At 43.8% G+C, this 26,744-nt stretch overlaps 1 protein-coding gene across 1 annotated transcript in view; it reads right to left on the reverse strand.

The window, feature by feature from the left end:
- Positions 1–26,744, reverse strand: part of ITFG1 (integrin alpha FG-GAP repeat containing 1) — a 1,870,060-nt gene that overhangs the window by 217,037 nt on the left and 1,626,279 nt on the right. The window contains exon 12 of the mRNA XM_085639265.1: positions 21,080–21,188. Within this exon, the coding sequence (XP_085495391.1) occupies positions 21,080–21,188 (109 nt within the window). The remainder of the gene's footprint in view (positions 1–21,079; positions 21,189–26,744) is intronic.

A 26,744-nucleotide genomic window follows, 5' to 3' on the forward strand; every position in this document is an offset into this window, starting at 1 on the left:
TGATTTTATAGAGCAGGCTGTCAAAAAGCCTACATTAATGCTAAAAGTAACACAAAAGAGCCCATCTCTGCAACCAAAATGTAATTTCTTGATGTGCAAATGAAAGGCAGGTAAAAGGGGCACCTTAATATCCTTTTTATGATTAAAGTGCACTTTTCACTTTAAAAACAAGACTCCAGTACATTTCTAATGACATTCAAAACGTGTCTTTTTTTTACAACTGCACTTACGGTTTTGGGAAACGACTTGTTTTTTGCCTGCTTTTAGAGGAGAAGGGTGTCACTCAAGCTCGTCTTGCGTACAAAGGCAGTAAACAGTGTGCGTCAGGATTCTTGTGTCTGCCAATGGCCAGACAAAGAGGTGACTGCAGCTGGCATACAGAGGGCATTCATTTAGGTTTACAACCGTACAGAGTGTGCCACTCTATTTCAAATATTTACCCCTAGAAAACTGAAAGCGACATGTTCCATCTCTTCAATTTTGAATGTTTGAATTTGTAATAAGACATGAAAGCCTGCAATTCCAGTATAAAAAGGGGTCTCGAATTTGTTTAAATGAAATAGCTTGCCATGGTTAATCTGTGCCGTCATAATGTCTGCTGCCAGCAGCCAAGGTAAAAGGCAGGTGACAGAGTCAGCATAAGAGAGCGGTCGAAGTGGGCTTGATCTGAGGAGCACGCGTGCCCATCCTATTTTTATTTAGAAAAACAGCTTCCCTTACTTTTTGCGAAAAAGACATAAGCCCAGCGATGGTTAATTCCGAGAGTTCATTTAAAGAGCACACAGAAAGGCAACACAAATATTACAAAAATGTACTTAGTAAAAAATGCAAAATCTTTCGTCAATACCCAATAGTGGATACGAACAAATCCCCTCAATTTTATTCCACACTTAGAATCAGTGGACCACAGTTGCTTAAAAACACATAAAATCCTCAATTTATGTGGTTATGGAACTTTGAGATTTGATGTTCGAAGGCTGGCGGCAGGTCGAGAGACACGGCGTCCTACTGGGGCCATAAATGAAGTAACTTTTAATTTCTGGAGTTTTCACCTATCATAGTGATCATGAGGGAAATTTGAATCTGGATTTCGCCACATAAATTGAGGATTTGATGAGTTTTTAAGCAACTGTGGACTACTGATACTAAGTGTGGAATAAAATTGAGGATTTTTTTGTATCCACTATTGGGAATTGACGAAAGATTTTGCATTTTTTCTAAGTGTAAGAAGTAGTGATCGCGATACGTGAGCGATCATCATAAGATTGGAGGATTCTGATTAATGCCCCGAGGAAGCCCCATTGGGACGAAACGCGTTGGCTGTATTTCGACTGCTTTGTACGATCATCTTGCGACATTAAAAAAGAATACACCGCATATCATTGAAGAGTTCGGATTGATTTACTTACTGTACACTTGTATATTTTTGTAATATTTGTGTTGCCTTTCTGTGTGCTCTTTAAATATTTTTGATTCTTATGGTCCTAAGGCAGTGGACCAGGGAGATGGGCAACCTGAATTTATAAGTACGTTTACAATTTGTAAGGTGGTGCAGCTGTTCATCCCTGACAGCCTATTTCTTTGTTTATGTAATTCCGAGAGTTGAAATGCTTCAGCTATAAAACCGAGGGATGGGCAGACAGCTAAACAAGCATTCTTGCTAGGGTGCCTGTTTGCCTGAAAGAAATGTAAACATGCACAACCTGTTAATCTGCAGGTGTAAACGGTGCTTGGAAGCCAGTATTGGGTTTAATCAACGGAACCAGTTAAAGCTTCCTGGTGACACAGATTTATTCTTTTTGAGTGGTATTGCAAGGGAGTTACTAGGTGAGTTGTGAAGTATGTGCTTTTAAAGAACAGTTATAAAAAATGCACTATGCACAGTCTAGGTATTACTAAAATCTATATTTTGGAAGCGCTTTTTTTATTTGAAACCTTTTCGCGCATCTTGTAGCAGACTATTTTATACTGTGTGTAATGCAAGTTTAAAACAATGAATTACATAGCCACAGTACTTTCTGTCACAGACTTGGACCTCGTAGCACTAAACATACACAAGCCACTATTCTCCAGTGCACCAACTAGGATTCAATTATGTGGCTCTCTGATAGCAGACACAGACCTCTGCAGTGCATTAATAGTGGTTTCATAACGTACAATAGTGCATTTCCTACTAGTTAACTTAACTTTAATTTATTTTTCATTTAAGCTGTGCCTTATTTTATGCGTAGGTACCTGGCGGTAACACATCTAAAACAGTTAAAGAATTTTTTGTTTTTTTAGCAACTCCATTGACGACGCCCTCATGTTCACTCACTTATTGCTTTATGTTTCTTTCAATTTTGCCGTACAGATTCTGCTTTTATTCTTCATGTCTAAATATGATACCATCTCTTTCATATAAAGAAGCAGGACCCTATGTATTAAAGCAATTTCTTGGATGTGTGACCATGTAGTACAAGGAGTAAAATACCCTCTGTCGTACATAAAAAGGATATTGCAAGTCATCTCAGAGTTCCATAACCCTTTAAAAGGACTTCGCTTTTGGCCTCGTTTATCTATATGATCACTGAATTTCTCTGTGTTTTGCAATATCTTTATAATGTACATCAGGGGGTACTTAATATCATATATAGTATATGGAAGTCTGCAATCGCAGCAAAAAAAAAACAGTTTCTAATTTCCTTATTAAAGACTACTTTTGACATCTCTAGTCACCTGTAATAAGAAAATGGCGTAGCTGCTTAGCTGTAGTAACTTATTACAGTTGAGATGTGCCATCATTATGACTGGCAGCAGCCAAGGGTAAAGGCAGGTCACGAAGTATCAGCACAACTGCAGTTGACTTACTTTTTGTTCTTCTGATCTGTTTTCTAAAAAATGAACAGTGATCGGCACAAAGGAGAGATTTATGGAAACCTGTTTATTTTGTGCATGCTATAGTTCATTACAGGGAAGAAAGTACCTGGACATGTTCCTCTTTATTCTGAGCAACTGCCTATTCAATTTTATTTAGATTAAACTGATTTGACTAATGTTTTTGCAACAAGTTACTAGTTTACTTTTTGATGTGTGCCTAATTTCTGCACTACAGATTCTGCTTTTACTCTTCATGTCTACATCCATACTGTCTCCTTCATATGAAGAAACAAGGCACCAAGGATGTAAGCAATTTGTGGGATGGGTGAATGATGACGTGACCATGTATTACAAGGAACAAAATACGACGTGCTGTATGGTAAAAGAATATTGCAAGTTGCTTGGAGTTCCATGGCCTTAAGAAAGAGTTCAGGTTTTCAATCTCGTTTAGGTGGTACGTTTTTCCATATATATTTTTAGGTCTCTCAACTAACAGCTTGAGTGGTCTGTTTTTGAGAAAAAAAACTTATACAATACACAGTGCGGGCTTAGGTTCCGCCCCTTGCTCATGCTCGGTTAGCTTTGTTATCCATTTCAATTTGTGGTTCCTTAAATCCCTATTCTTATTTTTGTCTCGTCAATGAGATACTGCTGAGGATTGAATGATTTGTATCCTTCCAGAACTGCCTAGAGAGGACTCTTTTTGGGTCTCGCCTATAGGTCTCTGTAATCTAAAACCTATTTTGTACAATATATTTAGAGTGGGATTTGAGTATTGCCATTCTGTACTATATATTGATACATTATATCAATGTACTAAATGTGCAAAAGGCATTTTGTAATATTCCCGTTTATTTTATTACCAGGGACTGCAAACTAAGCAGTTAGCTTTTCGTGCATAAGTAAAAATATCCGACTCTAGCGAGCACACCTGTAGTCTTTCTTCTCTGGTTCTTCTTTCTATGGAGGCAGGATATAGGTAAATACACAGATCATCTTATTTTAGTGTCAGCTCTAGCTGTCAGCAAGTCATGTGTGACGGTGAAAAATGGCAGCTTTTACACTGGTTGGTGATAGTACAGTGGAAGGCTCAAATCGTGGGAGTTTGGCATTAAAATAGACATGCATCTAAGAATTATTTTTTGTCACAAACTGTGCCAAAATCAACAACCATTGGTAAATCCAATAGTGCTCTACCTACTTTTAAAAGGGGACACAGAAGGCTTTGTCAAGGCTTTTTTCAATACGCTCCTACAGAACAAGTTACTTACTTTCCGTAAGGCATTATCTGGTACAGACTCTATCTAGTCGCAGATTTCTTAGCTTAGAATTATCCCCAGACGTCAGACTGGATCCGTAAATGTGGTCGGTAGGTGGCACCGTCCGGCTCAGCGTGGCATCGTCCGTCCTGGAAGCAACATGAGTTGTGCCTATATAGCGGCACCCCAGCGCACGGACATTAGTTTCTTTTTGAGACTTTCCACGCCAGGAGCGCAGAGCCATAAAGAACACTGACCACAGGTTTGGAAAACTAGGGACCTGAAAGGGAATCCCTGTCCCCAGAAATCCATTCGCAGAGCGGAGAGGATGAGTGGGTCAGTAACGAACATGTGGATAGATAGTCTCTCTACCAGATAAGACATTACCGAAGGTAAGTAACTTGTTAATCTAATAGAGAGTTCTAGCCACAGATTCCTTACCTTAGAATAGATACCCAAAGCAATCTCCTCGGAGGTGGTTCGGCAAAACAACTTCACACTCAAAGTCCTGCAGGACCAGGCAGGCAAAGTGTCCTTCCCGACGGACCGGACTGTCCAGGCAGTATTGTTTCATGAACGTATGCAGAGAGGCCCACGTTGCTGCCTGGCAGATGTCCAGGACCAGGACTCTATGTGCTAACATAGTGGTTGCAGCCCTGGCTCTGGTGGAATGAGCACACAAGCCCTGAGTGGGGTTTTTAGCCAATGCGTAGCAGATTTTAATGCAGAGCACGATCCATCAGGAAATGATCTACTGCTGTGTGGCCTTTCCCTGCTTTGATCCAACATACCCCACGAAGAGTTGGTTGTCAACCCGCCAAGAACTCTCTTGTGTGGTCAAGGTAGAACAACAGTGCTCTTTTGGGGTCCAAGCAGTGGAGTCGCTCCTCTTTTTTAGAGGGATGGGGCGGATCGCAAAAAGTAGGCAGGGTGATGGACTGGCCTACATGAAAACGACTACCACTGTTTGGATAGATATTCAGATATAGAGGCTTGGATGACAAAGCCTGAAGTTCACCGATCTTTTGGGCAGATGTTATTGTGACCAAGAAGGCATCTTGATGGCAAGGAGCTTGATAGGTCAGTTGTGCAAGGGCTCAAAAGGAGCACACATCAAGAACGTCAGCTCTAAATTAAGGTCCCACTAAAACATGATGAAGGGGGAAGAAGGGTAAATATGTTGCAAACCTTTCAAGAACCTATGTACAATAGGAGACTAGAAAATGGATGGCTGGTCAGGCAACTGCAAAAGGGCTAAGATAGCAGAAAGATAACCCTTTAAGGTGCCCAGAGCAGAACACGGCTGTGCAAGGGAAAGGATAAAGAGAAGGACCTGAGAGAGGGGAACAGAAAGAGGATCAACCTGTTTCTCTGCACACACTGCCGTAAGCTCGCCCCAAAGGCAGACGTACTTCGTTATGGTGGAGGGACGCCTGGCTGCCAAGGTAACATTGCAGACTTGAGGCAGAAGGTCGAAAGCTGTAAACTGCCGCTGCTCAATCCCCATGCAAGAAGGAGGAGCATTGACAGGTTTGGGTGGAGACTCCTTCCCTGCAGCTGTGATAGAAGATTCTCCCGAAGAGTCTGCCTGATCGGAGGACTGATGGCCATGCTCAACCGCTTGTGATACCTAACTCTCTGAGCCAAGTCCGGAGTCACAAGAATGACTTGTACCTGGTTGTTCCTGATCTTCTTGAGAACTCTGGGCAGGAGTGGTATGGGCAGAAAGGCATACAGGAGCCCTGAGCTCGACTTGAGATGAAAAGCATCTCCAAGCAAGAGCTCCTTAGAAGCTCGTGAACGCGGAACTTCTGACATTGCGCGTGCTCGGCGGTGGCGAGCAGATGTAACCAAGGATCTCCCCACTGCAGAAAGAGACTTTGCACCACCTCCAGATTGAGAAACGTCATTTGTAATCCACTAGGGCTATTCGGCTGAGTTCACCCTGGTGTTCAGAGAGCCTGTCAGGGATATGTCCTGCTGCTCCAGCCAGGTCCAGAGACACAGGGCTTCTTGACAAAGGGTCCACAACCACACCCAGTGGTGTTGTATATGAACTCTTGTCCTAGCCTCCCCTTGATGGAGAGTAGAAAGACTTTTAATGCCCGTCGGAGCTTCAGCAGGTTGATGTGGTGTCTGGATTCTGCCGGAGATCAGAGTTCTCTGATCTCCACCTCTCCAAGATGGCCACCCTATCCTAGGAGTGATGCATCTATCACCACTATGAGATATGGTATGGGAAAGGGGTATGCCGCTGGTTCGTTAACCACCACTGCAGATCTTTTGCAGTTCCCTCTGAGATCTGGACCTTGTCTCAGACATTACCATGATGCTGCGTCCAATGGAACTTCAGGTCCCACTGCAGAGCCTGCATATGCCAGCGGGCATGTATCACCAGCAGGATGCACAAGGCCATGAGTCCCAGCAGCCTCAGAGTCAGTAACCCCGAAATCCAGGACAGAGGCTGAAACATCGGTATCATAGCTTGAATTCATTAAATGGGAGAAGCAGTTCTGAGGGGGTCACTCCAGGCTGAATCATCTCTGTCAAGACGTTTGTCTTGACTGCCACTAAGTGTAGGCTAAAGTCCAGGATCTCGCCGTCCTCCTCTCAACATTGCAAACTACGCACCCTCCTCTGTAGCCGTGGTAGGTGGAGAAAGCATGCCAGTATCTGGAGAAGTGTCCAGTCCACTGTCCTCTGCCAAGTTCTCACACCAGTCCATGTTAGTATCGAAGGGCTGGTATTCTTCAGGGTCCAGCGACCCCTCCCACTCTTCCCCGAGTCCTAGCCCCTAGGAATAGGGCTCAGGCTCAGGCCTGGAAGGCATGGTTCCAGTCGGCGCCAGAGTCGGCCAGTGCCCCTCGGCTCCGTGTCAGAGTCTGGGATCAGAATGGGGATGGCGTCGGCAGTGTCTAGAGCATTGGCATTAGGGCCAGGGAAGGTCAAGATGATACAACCTGTTTCGATCCATAAGTAGATGCAAGGGCCTGACTGGTGCAAGGGGTAGAGCAGCTGGCGTGGAACCAGTAGGGGCCCTTCCTGAACCTGGGGTCCCAAAGGTGCGCCTCAAGGAACGGGACACTCAAATATGAAGCGCATCATAAAACTCCTGTAGTTGAGAGGAGGCTGCTCCGGCTCACGGAAACTCAGGGAGGCATGGAGTTAGCTCAGGTCCAGTCTCAACCGCGAAGCCTGGCCTCGAATGACGACACTCCCTTGTCTCATCTGAAGATCGCGACGGATGCCACGAAGTCGACCTCTTTGATTTCTTGCTTTTCTTCTTTTTGTAGGACTTACCCGAGTGGCCTAACAACTTCGAATGCGAAGAGGATCTTAGACTCCATGACTGATCCCGGGACCTTTCTCTCCACCGGGATGGAGACCATCGCGGCGTCTCATATCAGGCGGCAAAGAACTTGAAGGACCACTCCCTCAAGGCCTTGGAGTGCATGGCGCGGCCATCGGTGCAGGTCTTTGTGTCATGGTAGCGCTCCAGGCACCACAGACAAATAAGATGAGGGTCCGTCACCACCACAGCGCTTGAAGTCTACCTTCCTAGTGGACAACCCTGCCGCACCAGGAGAAGAACTCTTGAAAACTTTGACAAAACGGTAAAACAGCACAGTCAAAAAGTGACTGACGTAGTAGCTTTCTATGGATCTGCGCTGACTGGCGCGGAAAGAAAAGAACTGACATCAGTGCATTGGGGTGGTGCCAATCTAGGCACCAAGCACGTCACTTCCTGAGTGAACACCACCGACATGCTGAGCCAAATGATGCCACCTACTGGAGTGTAGGGGTACTGCTCACAAAAGATATTTCCAATCCAGTCTGACACTTTGGGATAATTTTAAGGTAAGGAATCTGCAGCTAGAAGTCTCTATCAGATCAATGAGGTAAAGAATACTAATATTAAAATCAAACACAGCAATAATATTCACTGACACAACTAATGTATTCAGCACAATAATTACCTTCCCAAACCAAGGGTGATTGAAGCTTAAAAGCAAATAGACAATACAAAACAAATTACAGATCAATATGTACTAACATTGTGTTGTGTGACACATTTTTCAGCAACCGACTACAGAGAAATGAAATGCAAATAGTCATCTTACAATAGTTTGCACAAGTATGATATCCAGCGTAGTGACAATTTAATTACCATCAGTCATCTATTTGTTCAGTGCTCACAATAAACAAAACAATCATCCTTCCATGTAGGCTAATTTGGTCCTTATACAGCTCTTCCCTTGTAAACTGGATTTCCCCACTCATGATTTCATAATTTAATAATACACCACACTAGCCCTGATGAAGCTCCATTGGCTATTTTCTATGGGAATGAAACACAAGTTGGTAAAGGAGGTCTGTTAGCAAGAAGTTTTTTAATCCTTATATGAAAAAAAACTATTGGAAATAATAAGCAGTATCTATTTATGCAAGTCTGAAAGTGAACTCAGTGTGTGGATGAACTATCATATTATACTGAAAGTGTATATTGAGAGGAGAAACACTGGAGGATTACCAAACACCACTAAAGAAGCCATCAGCGTAGTTGCCCCTAAACTGGGAAAGAATAAACCACAAAAGATCTTTTAAAGAACTGCTAAACTTGGACAACAAAATTCTGGTTAAAATCATTTCAAATCAAATGAAGCCTATGCTGTACATCCTGGTTTTCCCAACCAAGAATGGATTTGTATTGGGTCAAAATATCCTTCCCAACCTCCAAGCCCCATCTGATTGGCCAATGGCACCAGTCACAGTATCTGATATCAAGAAAGCATTTGACTGACTGGGTTGGAAATACTTATATGCAGTAATTGAGAGAAGTGGGTTTGGACCGAGGATGGTGAGCTTCGATAAGGCTTCTGTATTCAAATCCAATGGTTACTGTGAAGCCAGGACATGTTTACTTCTCTAAATGGATAACAGAAATGGGCACAAGACAAGGTTGTTCCTCTCCCTATTCTAATTGTATTGTTCTTGAAGCCACTGGCATCTCACCTTGGAAAGAAACTCTAGAAATAACAGGCTCAAATTGTTACAAATTAACAACCGTAATTGCTCGAACCTCAATCCCTACTAGACTCTGTAGAATATTTGTTACTCCCTTGGGCAGTTGTTTGGATGTCCCCTCCTAACACAGACATTTTCAATATATTAAGAAAGTGCTTAGTGTTGCATCCTCCCAAGCTCTGAAGCATGCAAATGACCACATCACTCCCGGAGCTCTGTCACACACCTCTTTATTCTTTGGCATGCAACCGTTAACTGAACGAACTACGTCATAACATTAATTGACCACACCCAGATACCTCCCAACTCGTTACGTAACTTTGTATGGAGTCTGCCGAGGACCACAAGGGTCCTACTGCACATGATCACATAACACTACTTCCCTACCTGTGTTAAATAAAAAGTATGGACAACATTTATATATGAGAGCTTCTCAATGAGTCGTCAAGGTGCTCGCACCAATCTTCCAAATCGAGTTGTGTGAGGTGAAGGAGTTGCACTATCATCTGGCATCGAGGATGTAGACTCTGATGCTTGACTTAGGCATTCAGGTGCACTTGTCTTACTTGTGATGTCTGGAGACGAAGAACATCGAGGCAGGTGCTTGAAATGTGACGAGTCTCTCATAATGGATTTTCCAGGAAGGTGAGTGGTAAGCATAAGTCCTTTACTCGTCAAGACTCTCAATGGGGCGGCATCAAATGGAGCATCAGTCCTGCGCTTCTGTTTTTTCTTTGACTAGGACCCAGTCTCCATTTTCGAAAACCATGCCCTGAGCGCATCTGTGCTTATTTACGAGAAGTGTCCATGACACGAATCTCATTAGTGTCTATCACTCGGCATTTGGTCCATTGTGGTAGCTCTGTCCCAGTGGCTATCCCAAACAGCAAGGTGGCAGGGCTTGCACCTGTTGTAGAATGCCTTTACATTTCTGATTTGCATAGACAATGGCTCTGTGTTACGCTGTGGTGCAGTATCTCTTCTTTCGGCCTTTCTGGCAGGCTTTTTGGCTGTGCTCCTCTGAATGCCCTTCATCTTCTTCGAGGGCCACATATGCTAACCGTAGACTGCTTTTTTGGGGCGCACGTGGCACACACAGGCAGGTTGCTGGACCTCGGCAAACTCTCAGGAAGAGCAGTCTTGTTTCTTCAAGTTAGGATTGAAAATGTTATTGTACTATTGCTCATACTTCATTCTGTATTAAGTTAGCATTCATGGCACCATTTTATTAGTAGCCGCTATTTTGTTCTATGATCAAAGCTAATCTCCTGCCTTATATTGCTTGCCTCAGCAGAAAAATGCCTTGATGCATCTTTAGTTTGTATTTCTCCAAGGCCGAGTTCTGCTGCACTAATGAATGTACTCTCTATTGTGGCATACCTTTGCTGTTAGATAGGCTCGTTCCCACCTTCTAGAATGGCAGGCACGGGTAGAGTAACCTTGAAGTGGAGATAGCATGTACCCGGTTCCAGGACCGTAGCTCATCCTTCTGTGCCTCCTTTGTTTGCTAGTGCCTGGACTGGAATTTTCCAGCCTGGGCGTGTCTTGTGGGTATTGGAAATGTATATTATGTTTTACCAAGTGTTCTGAAGTCAGTCCCCTCGGTAGCATCTTAGGAGGCTGGTCAGACTGGAGTCCGCTCGAGCGCAAAACTAATAAATAACTTGGTTTGTATTCTCTACTGTCTGACCGACTCTTCATTAGTCTTGAAGGCTGGGAGGTGGTCGCGAGTGATCAGGGTTGCCCTAATCGGGTCACTTCCTTCAGTTGGCACCCGAACAGGGACCCCATCGGGTGACCCATCTTCACCCGCAGACGGGTGTGGAGGATGGGGCCACGTTCGGTCGGATGGGTGCGTCGGGGATCCCTGCACGATAGAGCCTAGTACTCACAGCTGCCCTGCCTGTCTGACCGGGCGGTGCCTCGCCCAGTGGTCATCCCTGCTGGGGTCCTGAAAGGCGAAACCCTTGGATGTGACCGTTTGGTCAGAAAGAGATGGCAGTGGAGAATAAATTTGTTCGACCTGTGTGCACCAGGTGAGTTTGCTTTGGTTCTTTGTGAATATGGTGCCCTTTTGAATAATATTTGGTATGGTCTGCGGACCATTTGCTTTGCACTTGGTGGGTCTGCGGACCGATTTGGGTACAGAGTGTCTGTGGACACTTTGCCAGGCAACATAATGGATTTGGCTTACTTTTAAAAATGCCTGGGATCTGGCCTGCTTTTGGTTTTGTGGTGTTGACTCTGATTTGTTTCTTTGGTGCAGTCTTAGGACTGACTTTTGGTTTATTTTGTTTGACACGGTCTGAGGACCGTCTTTGGAACAAGATCTTAAATTTGTTTGGGTTCTTTGTGAACATGGTACAACATTGGTTTGTTTTCGGTACGGTCTGAGGACAGTCTTTTGGGAAAAAACACTTGCAATGGCTTTGCCAGGTAAAATAACAAATGTGGCTCCTTTTTGAAAATGCCTGGGATGAGCCAAATTTAGGTCTCTTGTTGTCGTTGTTGCTCTGCAGATGTTCGATTGGAAGATCAGCCTGCACCTCCAGAAGGCACTCTTAATATTGATGCACGTGAAGAATGGTCTTGGCCCCATTATGTTTAATACACTATGGCACAACTATATGAGGGATAATGCAGAGTAGAAATGGCCGTTGATGGGCACTTTTGAATAGAAATAATAGTAATAATATATATATGCTTGTTTTTACATAGGACCAATGGTTTGAGTAATGAAGAAGGCAGTCCATATTTGATTCCCTTTGAACATGGCAGAAGGAGGCTAATAGGGGTGATCAAGGATGGAAAGGAATGATGTACAAAAAGGGACGAATGCAAAATCAGAAAGTTGTAGCGCATGATGGAAAAAAAAAAGAGGGGCGGGTTGATGGCGCCCAGATTTCACCTATAGCTTTAGGCATTGCTAAATGACAAAAGCTGCCTTGAGTCTCAGACATAAACTGTACTCTAAAAGTGGGACGCAGAAATTCGGTGCATGAAAAGTGAAAACAATGAATGAGGCCTGCTCAGATGCTTTCAGTCTAATGAATAATGTAAAACGATGCTCAAGTAATTAATTCATGATTGATTTGAGTGTGTTTAATTTAGGTTTGACCTCACTATAGAATGCACATTTAATTTGGAAAATGTGTTTTGAACTTTCAAGGTAGTATATATTTGTGCTGAATAAACACGCATTTTAAAGTGTAGAAGAAAAGCTGAAATACACAGCTCGTGATTTAGTTTGCTTTGGAAGGCTCACTATCCGGCCTTGAGATAAGAATGGAATTTTCTCTCCGTGTTTGTCTCTTCATGAAAAGGACGAATGCAGGAATACACCAGGTTTTTTTCTTGAGCCCTGCAGAAGGCAGGAAGGGCTCATTGGGCAGCTTCTGTGGGAGACACTGAGAGGCAGACAGAGATGAACAGCGCGAAGACAGGGAATTAGCTGAGTGAACGAGGGCAGATTTACATGCTAAAACACTAAGTTTTATGCTTTGACTAACTGGCTTTGTGAAGTTTTAATTTCTCCTATGCATTTATTTCGCTTCATGGGGGATTTTGCAAATATTAATTATTGATCTAGCTATATGCTAAAATAACTCTTGCATTATATTTCCTGCACTCTTTAAGAGTCCTGACTGACTTTTATGCCTCACTTTCCATAGAATTAGGGTTTCCTTCCTTTATGGAGTGTTTTGTATGCAATTTATAATATGTTCTGTATTACTTATATTTTGTCCTATATTCAATTCTGTAACGTGATTGATACTTGACTAATGAATAAAGAGTCAGAGAAAATGTAATTCTTTTTCGCTAACTCTTATACTTGTGACACAGCCAGCAGCGATGATTATGTCGGTTATTTCTGCTGCTACTCCCAATGTGGTTTTACATCCCCCGGCATTAGTGAGTACTGGGACACGGGTATGTGGATTTGAGGATAGAGACTGGAAGAAATTGGAGGAACGCGTGGGTCCGTACGTGTGATCTGAAGTGGGAAATGGAGAGAGGAGAGTAATAGCTAACTAAGCTGCTCAGTGGATTCGTGTGGTAGGTGTGTGGAATGTGATAGAAAATATGAGCCTTTTGTGCAACAGTTTGTCCTAAGGAATATGACTGCTATATTGCTTGGTTTCTAGGAGAAGTGTTTTCAGAGATGCTGCGTCGCAGGTTTTGTGTGATATTAACAGGGATACTTATTTTGTCATGCCGCATGGTCATGTATTTGGGTTCTCTTATTCCGGCCCCAAAAAAAAGATTGGGGTAAGTTAAGGCTTGTAGCCAGAAGAAAGATGAGAGTGTGTCTGTTTTCCTTTTTTACTTGACTTAAAGGTGTTCCTAGATTATAGTGGGCAGGATTTGTATCTTGAAAGGAGATGTGATGGTTTGTTCACAGATTTCTTTCTAATGCGCTTTCTGAAATAGCGACTTAGTTGCAGACATTTGAGAATATTTGGTCTACATTGCCTCTTTCTGTTACATATTTAACATAGCACAATGTTATGAGTGTTTCGGTATATTTTTCGGATGTACCAGTTGTAACACACATTTTGGGCTCTCTTGCTTTGATTATTGGTCCTTTTACTGTGGATTCTACATTTGTGTTAATGTTTAATTGTGGTGAATATATGATGATGGGTCTTAACGTAGGCAGTGTCGTGGTTGCCAGTGAATAGTGTTTGTCTCCCCCCTGAGTTTTGCGGATGTGTAATTCACTTTCTGTGCAACAGGCGATGCAGAAGTGGGATTGCTACAGATATCGTGGGTTTTTGATCCAGGATACAGACAATGCTATCTTGCCTTGTATCCCTTACTATCGGATACAATGGGCAGGGCAGCGAGCCTTGTTGTGCATGATGCAAGATTTGGTTGAGAAAGGCGTGACTGAGTATACGATTGTTAATATTTGTAATAGCCCCACTTTTCAATTGTGTTTACAATTTTGTGACTGATTTGTGTGAAGTGAACGAAAATGTGGTTTCCTCTTACTTGCTCATCATTTCAGACACAGGGCAAAGTTGTAGGGACAGTACAGTTTAATAGTTATTGCATTTAGCTTCGAATGGCCATGGAGTGTGCCTTTCCAAGGGTAAGTATTGTCAAAAGGAGGTCACCTACTTCGGTCACCTACTGTCGAAAGGGGTAGGAGATTAGCTCCTTGGCGAACTAACACATTAAAGAATTGCATGAGGTGCATGAGCCTTTATCCTGAATGCCTTAAGCAGTCTGTTGGGCAACTAACACTTGGGCAACTAACAAACTGCACTTTCTTCAGCTCCTGTGCTTGGCACACAAACTGTTGCGTGCCGTTTTGGGTTGTAAGTACACGAGACGGCTTGTTGTGCACTTTCGGTCTTTGACACTGTCACAAGAGCCCTCCCGAGCTGTCTAGGGGCGGTCAGGACGGTGGCCGTCTCCATAAGACAATCGATTGGACTCGTTTTAGCCACTGATCTCAGTTATGGTACACCATGCTGCAAACACGCCCTTGAATAAAAAAGAGACACAGCACCTTACCAGTGCACGTCTAACTGGCTATAAATTGGCATTGTTCGCCAAAAATATTGTGATTAAAAGATATGCCACATTGAATTCAGCCATGTTACTTCCTCCCTTCTGCCAAATGATGGAATTGAAAAGGAAAAGGAGATGAAAGAACGAGTAGACTAGACTGATGTTCCCTTATCTGACCATCAAGGGGAACTATATGTCGATGGCTCTTGTTTAGATTCCCAAGTGGCACCACCACTATTGCTTATGTTACAGCAACACTACATACAGTCGCAGAGAAATCACAAGTCCCTTATCGGTAAGCCCGAGTAACTGAGTTAGCCGCCTTTAATAGCGCTTGTGAATTGTAATTGTAGTGCCCACCAGAAAGTAACTGATGATGTGGGAAGGAATAATGTGTTTGCAGATTAGACAGCTAAGGAAAATGATCAAACTAAAATGAAAAGAATGTTTGTAGCAGGGCTTGCTGGGTGGGTACCGTAAGTCACGATGTTTAAGTTGAAAGTACGGCACAACTGAAAGGAGGAGGGATGTTGAATTGATAGGCCAGGGAAGAAAAAAGAATGTTGCCAGATGCATATGTATTTCCTGTGGTTATAATGACATTGCCCAGCCTGTGTACTGTATGGTGCGCATGATGCACAATCCTGGAAAGGGTACCCATATGCCCCTCTGTAATTTCGCACCACATATTGTTCCTTTTGAGGTTCTTTAGATGAATAATATAGGAATAGACAGATGCAATAATTTGAAGGATGTCCTGATTGTTCTTTAAGAGTTTAGTAAATGGATTGAGGCTTACTCCACTACTCATTGTTGGTAAAAAAAACTATCTTTGCCAGTTAACTGAAAGTTTGCATTCTATTTACTCAAGGTCCGGGATGCCCTGCAGTCACATCAGAGGGGCCCGGACACGATGCCCAGCCTGGCTGCTTGTTATGGGCAATTCGAAGTGAATTAGAGTGAGACGGATCTGCAGCCTAATGAAGTGTTGAATGAGGCAGTACCACCGAAAAACAAAAGAGGAGCTACCCAGTAGTAACAATTCCCCGATCATTCTTTACCTGGAGTCACTGGCTACGATTTGTGCCCTCGGATGGAGGAGCAGTGCACCAAGGGAGAAGTCAGATTAGCAGGATTGGACTGCGAGGATGAAGAATAGGGTCTATGTACCCTGTCTGTGGTACCAACGATAGCTTAGGGAAAGGAAGATTGGTGCATTGTCCAAGACATTGAACAGGATAATTTAAGGGTGTCTTCCCGAAAGGGGGGTGAGGTGCCCTATCCTGGATGATGTGGGATTTCTTCAACGGGCCGTGTTTGCACTGCCCCACCGCTGTGCTCAGTGCACAACGTTCGGAGAGGGATGGGGTTGGTTGGCCCAGTTGGTCAAAAAGGGGTAGAATGATTTTTTATATTGATTGTTGTGATTTTCCTAACAACAGTACTGGGGATAATGTGGTTTCTGGATGAGAAATATCATGTTCATTCTTTGGTTGGTATGACACACTCACTGCCTGAACATGTTTGTGTGACTTTGGCTCTGCATACGCCATGCATAGATTGTACTATACTGAAAATGTTTTTTATATGCTGCTATACACAAGCTCCATAAGCTTGCCTCTGACATACACCAGGAAAATTACACATGGTCCCTCACTGGGTGGTTTTGGGGCCTATTGGCATCTTGGGGTTGGAAGATTATCATTTTCCTGGTTGCCATAGCTGGTATCATTTTAACATGTTGTCTGTGCATACACTGCCTTCCTGCCTGTTGTCTACACATGATTACGCCTCGCCCCAAACACTTGGAACATGGCTCTCAGAATAAGGCCATGATGATGCAAGACATCCAGGATACGAGATGCATTGACGAGGGCATTTTTGAATACTAATGATGTATGTCTAGCCTTGTAATGTGTTCAATACCTATCGCATAGAGTTTTAGTTTTCACTGGTAGCCAAATAAGTAAGCAAATGTTGTCTATGCTTGAACATTTTCCCTTCCTTTAGAATTGTAAGGCCCTTACCGGATGGCAGTAATACAATTTAACAATGAATGCTAAAAGGAGGGGTTGTTAGAATTGAAAATGTTATTGTCCTATTGCTCATACTTCATTCTGTATTAACTTAGCATTCATGGCACCATTTTATCAGTAGCCGCCATTTTGTTCTATGATCGAAGCTAAGCTCCTGCCTTATACTGCTTGCCTCAGCAGAAAAATGCCTCAATGCATCTTTAGTTTGTATTTCTCCAAGGCCGAGTTCCGCTGCAGTAATAAATGTACTCTCTATTATGGCCTACCTTTGCTGTTAGATAGGCACACTCCCACCTTCTAGAATGGCGGGCATGGGCAGAGTAACCTTGAAGTAGAGATAGCATGTACCCGGTCCCAGGACTGTAGCTCATCCTTCTGTGCCTCCTTTGTTTGCTAGTGCCTGGACTGGAATTTTCCAGCCTGGGTGTGTCTTGTGGGTATTGGAAATGTATATTATTTTTTGCCAAGTGTTCTGAAGTCAGTCCCATCTGTAGCATCTTAGGAGGCTAGTCAGACTGGACTCCGCTCGAGCGCAAAACTAATAAATAACTTGGTTTGTATTCTCTACTGTCTGATCGACTCTTCATTTGTGTGGAAGGCTGAGAGGTGGTCGTGAGTGACCTGGGTTGCCCTAATCAGGTCACTTCCTTTAACTCGTAGCCAGTTGTCTCGTCCTCCCCAGCTATGGAGCATGCAAATGGCCTCGCCACAGATGGAGCTCTGTATTAAACATCTTTATTCTTCGGCATGCAACTGTTAACTGAACACACTATGTCATAAACTTTATTGACCACACCCAGATACCTCCCAACTGATTAAGAAAGTTTGTACGGAGTCTGCCGAGGACCATAAGGGTATCCTGCACATGATCACACAACACTACACCTAGTAGTAACCCTAAAGTTGTGTGAGGTCCCTCACCAAGTCAACTTTGCTATGAGTAGCCCCTGGAAAGTCATCCCAGAAGTGTGCCTGAGGTTATTTCCCCACACCAGGTTTTAGGAAATATGAGTGTAGATTCTACACATAGTAGTTACAAGCCAAACAGCAAATTGCTATTGGATGGAAAGCGCCACATTCACCAACATTAACACTGTATTCAGCTGATGTAGTAAATTGGGCGTCAGCAAAGATGGCCTATCTGCATACAGTAATTACAATACTGAAGCGTGCTACCCTTGAAACAGCCCTCAATATTTTCACACAGAAGTCAAATAAAATGCTCTGTCAGACATTGCAGCTGGAATGTGGTTGGATGAGTAATACAACTTGTATTAAGTACAATGTCACTAAAACGTAAAAAAACACTTACTTTACAATACAAAATGGTAAACAAAAAAAATAGTAACTATGTCCTCACATATCACTACTATACCAAACGCATTACTGCGTTTTTCTATGCGGTCTACGTTTGTCTTATTCCACAGTTTTTACAAAATACCCAAAAATGTTAAGATGTATACACGATGCGTAGTAAGTTTCTGTCATTGCCACATCTCCATAATGAATAGGAGTAATCACCTCCATCTGCAACTTAACTTGAGCTGTAAGGGAGTTTGGGGGAGTTGGGGAAATGTTGACACAAAGCTATTGATGACTCATGTGGATACTTCATGTAAGACATATTGTGATAATGATGGCGGCAAAATGTATTGAATAACCAATAACACATATCTGAACACACCCCACACCATTATCTAGAAGATGTAAAAAAACTAAATTAGTATATTGTTCAACTTATTACTTGAGATAAAACTTAATAAAATATATATTTTTAAAGTACTAAAAAGATAAAGTTAGACTTATTATTACATCCGGGCTCTGTGCCATTCTTAACCTTTGGGTACCCTGCTACCTTCTGGCCAACCATAAACTGCTTCTAAAACTGTTAAATACACAGCATTGCCTGCTAGCACTATGCATCAGCACAGCCATCTATATTCATGCACATGTGTGCTCTGGCCACATCCCTTTTTTCCACCCAGATGAGCACCACCTATCCTGTACTTAGAGATTTTCTTGAGTGAGACCTACCACTGAAACTTCAAGTCTCTTTAGGATTATTTGGGGTTTTTTCCTCAATCCACTTCTTTAAGCTTGGTTGTCTTATGCTGCAATGACCAGGCTTTAAATCAGGCATACTGTGCCACTGAGAGTTCGCTGCATCTTATCTCCATAATGTCTACGTTTTGTGCTTGAGAAACAGTCAGCGGGTAAACACCTATGCTGGATGACTACCTATGATTGCCACAGTGAAATGGTAGGCACAAGATCCCAACCTCTTTGGGTGATATCCCTTTGCCTGCCCATCCACAGCTCCAGGTCATTATCAATTCTTCATAGTATGGTTGGGTGCACACTTCTAGGAACTCTCCTTCAGTACCATGAGGGACACATCAGAAGAATCCAGCACGTAATCCATTTTGAGGATTAAAACACTCTTTTTGGCATTGAAAGTCATCCTACTTGTGATGCTCATCCACACGGACACATAATCTATATTAGGAAGCAATGGACCAGCAACTCACTGCAGCTCTGTCAGCAGGCAGTGTCTCTTTGGGAGTCTGCATTGTAACATGGCTTGTTCCTACCAGTCTCTCACATCACAGGGGTTGACAACATCAGAGCTGACAGCTTTACCTGCTAAATGATGAGGCCTTTCTGCCACAGTGTTAAGCCCTTTTGATGTTTGGGACAGTTCTGGCTTAAGCCTAAATAATATTTTAACAAAAGATATTCAGACCAAATTTCCATCCTTTTATAAAGCTACCCAGGGTTCGCAAAACCAATAAAAATACTCATAAGGTGGCAATATTTGTTCATGATTTGTGGTGCTTAAGTTAAATCTTAAGAGTATATTGCAGTTCAGCCTCATCCATAAACATTTAGCTTTAACAATTAGCTTTTCAATCTATCCCCACAGTCAAATGCTCAGCACAGCATCCAAAGCTCATGTTATATCACAATCTGTCCTAGTTCTCTGAATGCTATGGCATATGCATAAACCACTATTCCTTCCTAACCTGCTCTTTGCTCATGCCCCAAGTGACTTCTCATTGGATCACAAATCTCCATCAGTATCTCTGTCGACATTGGGAGGACATTCCCACGGTCACATCTTCTTTTTTGGTCACCTTCCTTCTGTATGACTCTTGAAGTGTCAAAGTGCCTCCAAGGCATGTGGTAGGGGAATGTGCTTGGATGTCATAGTTGGTAACACCACCCATGTGTCCTTTCATCTACAGTGCTTCTCTGTCAAGGGAGCTAACTGTCTCCTGAAGTCTAAAGTGCAGGGATGTTTGACTATCCACCCCAACTACCACCTGCTAAAGATACAAGCTGACTATGTGAGCCAAAGAATGGGTTCACCCAAACTCTCAGAGGGAGCTCTGTGCCAAGCCAGAGAAAGGTTGTTCCAAAGACAGGAAGGTTGGCGGTTCTTCCCCATAAGCCAGAACCAGACTCTAAAGACTTCGATGAAAATGTTGCTATTGAGAAAAGAAGGAGGGAAGTAGGTAGGCTGCCTGTGTCTAACCAGCTCAATGAGCAATAGCCCACCTGGTAATGTGCTGACAGGAGTATTATAGCCTAAAACAGAGTGCTGGAGAGACCAAATACCCGTGGCACTGCCCAGTGCCACAGCAGACATGAAGATAACCACTACAAGATTACCACTGATGAGATCTTGTTTCTAAACATCATCTGTGAAGGTACAAAATTAAAGACCCCCTACTCCTCGGAGTGCAAGAAACGTATTAGTCCAAACTAAGTTGGTAGCTGATTTGCAAAGAGGAAGGAGTCCTTGTGGGAATCCTGCATGGTGACCTTGGGGAGTGGATAATGGTCCAGGGGACCATTCACAGATGTCTTGCCAGCAGGTCGTTTTTATAGAAGCAGGACCTGTCGCTTTAAGGGACACAGACTTCTTTTAATAAGAGAATGGGAATGAGAATTTGGTGTACCTCTCAGGCCTCTATTCTGAATTTCCAGCCATTTGAAGAGGGTCATAAAATGCAATATGTCTCATGAATATTCATAAGTCAAGTTTTGCAACCCTCAACAAATACACATTTTGCAAGGGGCCTGCTTACATCAGTTACACTGCAAAATGCTGAGCAGGTCACAACGAAGAGTCAGTGAGCAATTTGCACCCACTATTCGCTACATGCCCAATGATACATCATGACCATTATTTCATTAACTTCTAATGTAAAGTGTCTATAAAATCTAAATTGAGTCTACGACGACGTATAAATTGTAGGATATGTAAAGCTCCTCTTCATAAAAAACTGTGTGCTTAACTATTAGCAGCAACATCCAGAACTTCGAATGTATTTTACAGAGACAATGAAATTTCCATATTAAGAGTAAAATGCTTACCCATGACCTTAACAAAATATGCATCTGCTTCAAAGTTATTTTTGAAAGCATTGATAGTAAAGTCTTGACTTTGAGGCCCTTTGCTAAGTACGATGATATCCAGGATACCCTAAAAGAGAGATGAAATAAAACAAATAAGGTCAACCACAAAATCCATTTACATTCAAATCACTCATTTGGTAACTCCAAGAAGTGATCTGGGCGCACAGTGATTTTTCATTGAATAAATTACATTTAAGGGAAAAAGAACAAGGTTTCCAAAATGTCAGAATGTTAGGGCCAGCAAGCACACAGGAGGCCCAGGTCTCAGAGGTTTTTCGATATGAAAATCAAACATACACATGGATAGATGCTGCAAACACTTTAAGAAACACACATTTGCAAAGCCAATGGGCCTGGCATGCATTTTTAGTTCCAACTATACTATTACGGGGAGGAGCCTAGCATCATGGTTGACAGGACCAGTTGAGCCGGAGCTCCAAATGCAATCTTCCAGAGTCCTTGAGTATCCTGTTCGCTTACGTAGGACATCAATCTCCTCTGCCTGCCTTTCACACCAAGGACCTGATACTGAAGCATGTGAGTGATTTGAGCCAGAGGAGTCCGATATTCTTGACCCTGGCTTAAGTAGCTTTGTGGAATATGGTACCTTCAGATGGATGGTGTGGCCAGGGGCACTGAGCTGACGCCAGAAGCTGCACCAGACAAAAATTGACAGGCTGGAATTCTGACTGCCCTTGTCACTGATTGCCTCCACCTGAACAAGACCTGGCATGGACTGAGAACCTGGACTCTGGATGTTTGTTTTGGTGGCTGTAGGGGCCTGAGGCCGGACGCTCTTCTGGTGACCGGCCTGTCTAGGTTGCGCAGATGCCCTTGCAGTGCAGCTCTCCAGCCTTGTGATGACGATGCAGAAACCTTGGCACTGAGGAAGCTAAGGCCCTGAGGTGGGGATGGCCTGCGGTAGCGCGGGCTTGGTGCATCGGGTGCAGGGCCAATGGGAGTATGGAGGCCAAATGAACTCCTCAGAAGCCGGGCTTCAGGCACCATCAGGACTACTAGGTTCGCCCTGGCTACCTCCTTCATCTTTCTCTGGCGTTATCGGGGCAGGCTGTGATCTGGATGTCAGGGGCTGGCCCACATGCACCCCCGGGCCATCTAACCTTGAGTGGAGCACTGCAGGGCCTGCTGGCATGGACTTAGAAGCGCTGGTGCGTACGAAGCAACACTCACATCGGTATGGGAGACTTCTCCTTCTGCCCTGTCAGGGGCATAGAGACTTTCACTTCAGTCTCTCTTAAAATGTACCCTTGTTCAGAGGGCCACGGGGCAAGTAGGAGCTACGGGCCCAAATGTGGGGGTTGAGGCCTTTTGCCCTTGATGTCCTAGGGCCCAACCTACTCTGGATTCTAACCAACTAGGCCAAGTACCCCTTCAGCACTTGACTCTCAATGGAAGCATGGGTCGAGCAGTCCAACGCCCCTGGTGCTGGTCATCAGTCATGGCTTGGGTCTGCTTGCGTCACTATGACGGCCTACTTCCTTGCCTTCTCGACCAGACCACACTCCCTGCCTTGTCCCGGTAACCCGCCAACATACAGTCACACTATTCCTCCTCTGTACACTGGCTACGGCCCGATCCGCCTAGCAGTATTCTTCACAGCGACCCCACCTGGCATAGGGGGTTGCTGGCTTAGCGCTGCACACAGTCTACAGCCGATCAGAAGGACAGCACCCTTCACTGCGGCCTCACCCGGCTTACGGGGTTGCTGACTCATTCTGCACACACGGACTATGGCCTGATCAGCATGGCAATATTCTTCACGGTAGACCCACCAGGCAGACAGGTTTGCCGACTTAGCTCCACACATGGGCTATGGCCCGATCGGCACAGCAGCACTTCTTCACAGCGAACGCACCTGGCATACAGGGTTGCCGACTCACAACCTTCACACAGGCAATGACCAAATCGGTGCAGCAGCCGCCTCCTCAAAACTCACCACAGTAATCCAATCAAAAGGATCCCTCACTGGATCTCGCTCCCTCCAGGCCTCCTTTTCCTCACAGGGCACATTGGTCTTGGCAAGCAGGCAGGTGGTCTTGAAGCACCTGGGTGATGTCCTCTTACCCAGCTGGGAAACTGGCAGGCCTTGGTCCCCAGTCCTGGTCACAGGCAGAAGTCTTGCAGAGCTTCTCCTCCTTGCACATGCCGTCTGGCTAATTGACAGTTGACAATTTGTTGGTGGGAGGGGGGGGGGCTCAAGCTGCCCTTCTTATAGTCCATTTCCAGACACCAAATGTGATTTAGAGTCCGACTCCTTGAAGTTTATGTTGAAGGGTCTGCTTCCTTTTGAAGTGCCCTCTTCTCTACCCTGCCTTTCCTCCAAAAATCAGTCTGTCAAAGCAGGAGGGACTCCATGTCTGATAGCATCACAAGATAGGCCATGGGAGTGACTAGAAGTTCACACCTTGATGTCAGCCAAAGTGATAAGTATATCAAAAGGTTAGCCCCGGGCCTCAGCCCTAATCTTTATAATTCTCTTATTAGCCCCATCTTTAACCTAAGATGTGCCCAGGCACCTTCCTAGTGACCTCTCTCTGAATCACAGACCACCCTTTTAAGTGTACTGAAGAATCTGGCTCTCACTTCCTCCTAGTGTGACTCAACCAGCTCACAGGAATGCAGCAATCCACCAATCTGTCTGGGGGGAATTCCACTACCGCCTCATGTTCCTCCAGTTAGCCCTGGGTCTCACAAAATGGAACCCAGAATAGTCCATGCATTGTACCATTCAAGGCATACATACACCCAGCACTTGCAAACAATAGACATGCACTGCACAGCACTATGTCCTTCATGTATTGTAACATTAACAGTCACAGAAACCCAATCACATGTATAACAAACAGACACTGTGCAGTACAACATACCAACTTGATGAAGGTCAAGAGTGAGTTAAGCATACAGCAGCAGAACTTTGAATGAGTGAGCCTATAGGCATCACTACAGCGACACAGGTAAAAAGATCTGTTCACTTCTACTGATCACTATAAAGTATGCTGCCACCACCGGGCTCATTCTGCTCAACTTCTGGTAAAGGCAGTAGCCTTTCATCACTATGAGGGCAGCGCTTTGGTCGCCAATTCAGGTCCAAAAAAAAAACAATCCATGAGACAGGCCTATGTCGTTACGCACACACCTGATCCGTTTTTCCATGACAAAGAAAAAATAAACATCAGAGATCCAGACATCATTACAGTTGGGGTATTCAGGGCAAGGGTGCACGTGCATCTCCATGGGAGGGACTTTTCCATCCCAACAGTACTGTTCGATATTGTGTTCTCCGAATTATTGGCACCTCTCCTGCTGGAGCACTAGGTAAATTTTAGCAGCCTACTCTGGACTTATCTCAAAAGGCTCCCCTATATGTTATCCTTGTAGCAACAAAAAACTAAAGGGGGAAGGTCTGACTCGTCCAATTGGTCTTGTGGTGGCCGCAGCGAACCCTACCTTTGCCAGGAACATTGAATGATCCTGGCACACTACGACTGTGGGTAGACAGGCCTCTTGGAGATTCCAATAAACCAGAATGGATCATTTTGCAGTGTGCTCACAAACTGAAAGGATGATGGAGGAGTGAAGACACTTGAATACCAAAGTCAAGCTCTGAACTAACGGGAGGTCAGATATTGGTGGCTACTGAAAGCTTGAGGCAAACCCTTGTAAAAATAATTGCCATCATATCTCTGGAAGTCAATTTGCTGCGTACAGACCTTCACACATTTAGTGACATAACCCTGGTATCTGAAAAGTCCATTGAGGAACTAAAATAGACGTCTCAGACCTGAAATCAAAGGTGGGCACCTTGTTGGATTTGGGCCGCAGACTGGATTATAGGGTGGAAGATGCAGAGGGAAGATCCTAGTGAAACAATCTCTGTTATTGTGGGATTCCATGAAGGGGCACAGTCAAGGAGCCACAAACGTTTCCTGAAAAGATGGATCAGAGACCACCTCACACTGGAGGGCTCAATTTCCTGCTTCAACACAGAGAAGGCCCACAGAGCTCTGGTGATTAACCCTTGATCAATTGTCACAAACATTCTTAACTAGAAGGATAAAGATATTATCCTTTCTCAAGCTAGAAGAGCTGGAGATCAGAAGTTTGACAATAAGATAAGAGTATTCCCTGACTATACTCAAAAAGTTCAAAATCTCAGCTTCCTTTGAGACAGTGAAAACTACTGCGAGCCATTATAAATGATGAGAGTTCACACTTTTTCGCTTCCCCAGATGAGGTATGGGATTGGCTGGAACTGATTAACAGGCCAGAGAGGAGCCCTCAACAGACCGAATAGAGGCACTCCATTTGAAGTGTTAGGCATACTGGCCACACTGATAATATTGCCCATAGTCAACACTGATGTCAGTACATAGTGAGCACATGCATCATTTGGCACACAGGAAGGTGGAGTTGATACTAAGCATACTGTAGTCATTATAAGCAGACATGGGTGGCCAAAGTGTACATTTTTTAGAGAACAATGACCCACACTATTAAGTATCCTACCTGGAATGTCCCCGGACTGAATAAATGTGTTAAGCGATATAGAGCCCACATATATTTTTGATGATATTCCATAGGTATAGGGTTTCTCCAAAAGAGGGAACTCGTGGATGCAGAGGAGAAACTCAAGAAAAAGTGGAAAAAACTAATGTTTTCATCTACCTATGCGGCCTATGCAAAGGGGGTTTCAATGCGTGAGGCCTGAGGAGTACCTTTATAGCACAGTTATTCTAGTGATGATCCTGAGGGGAGATATGTGAAGGTATATGGGTTACTTTCAATAATAGCACAACCGTATGTGTTTTTTTGCCAAATTATATAAGCGCCCGGTTACAGGACGAACACCTGTTGACTCAAGAATTTTTGGGTTCTCTACCTCCCACTGCTTGGGAAAGAACAGTCAGATGATTTAAATTTGGAAATATAAGGAAATATGAGAATCTATAATGTTATCCCAGTTTATCCCACCACTGAAATGTCGAATAGTGAGCAAGTACCACAGAAAGACTGTATGAGACTCACTATTAAGAACCAGGAAGATTCTAGAGTGAAAACCCCAAACATAATTTCAGTACAAGTATTGGATACTGCCGAGATCCCGGAAATGACACCCATAACGTGCAACTGTTCAAACATCACTAACAAGAAAGTACTTTGTAACATGGACTCCAGGAATGTTGCTGGGTTGCGCTCAAAGTTGAGTGAGCCCATTTGGTGTGAGTTCCTATTAAATCAAGATTTCCTTTGTCTCCAGGAGACATGGGCTAGAGATGCGATTCACATCAATGGGTTTTAAACCTTACATACTAGGGCAATTGAAGGTCACAGAGGAAGACCTAAAGGTGGGCTCTGTACTTATATATCCAATAGTTTAAATGTTCAGGCCGATCTTTATATAGAGGACATCTATTATCAGCCAATCAGGATTGAACTAGACAGTAAGCAATGTTTGATTTTGATTAACTTTTATAACGATATCTCAGCACTTAGCATTGATCATGTTATTATAAAATTATGTAGTGATGTACAATCCTTATGGGGAAAATCTGCTAAAGAAACAGTTGTTATTTTGGCGTGGTTTTTAATTGTATTTTATTCC

The sequence above is a fragment of the Triturus cristatus genome, chromosome 12 (genome assembly GCF_964204655.1).
Source record: "Triturus cristatus chromosome 12, aTriCri1.1, whole genome shotgun sequence".
NCBI lineage: Eukaryota > Metazoa > Chordata > Amphibia > Caudata > Salamandridae > Triturus > Triturus cristatus.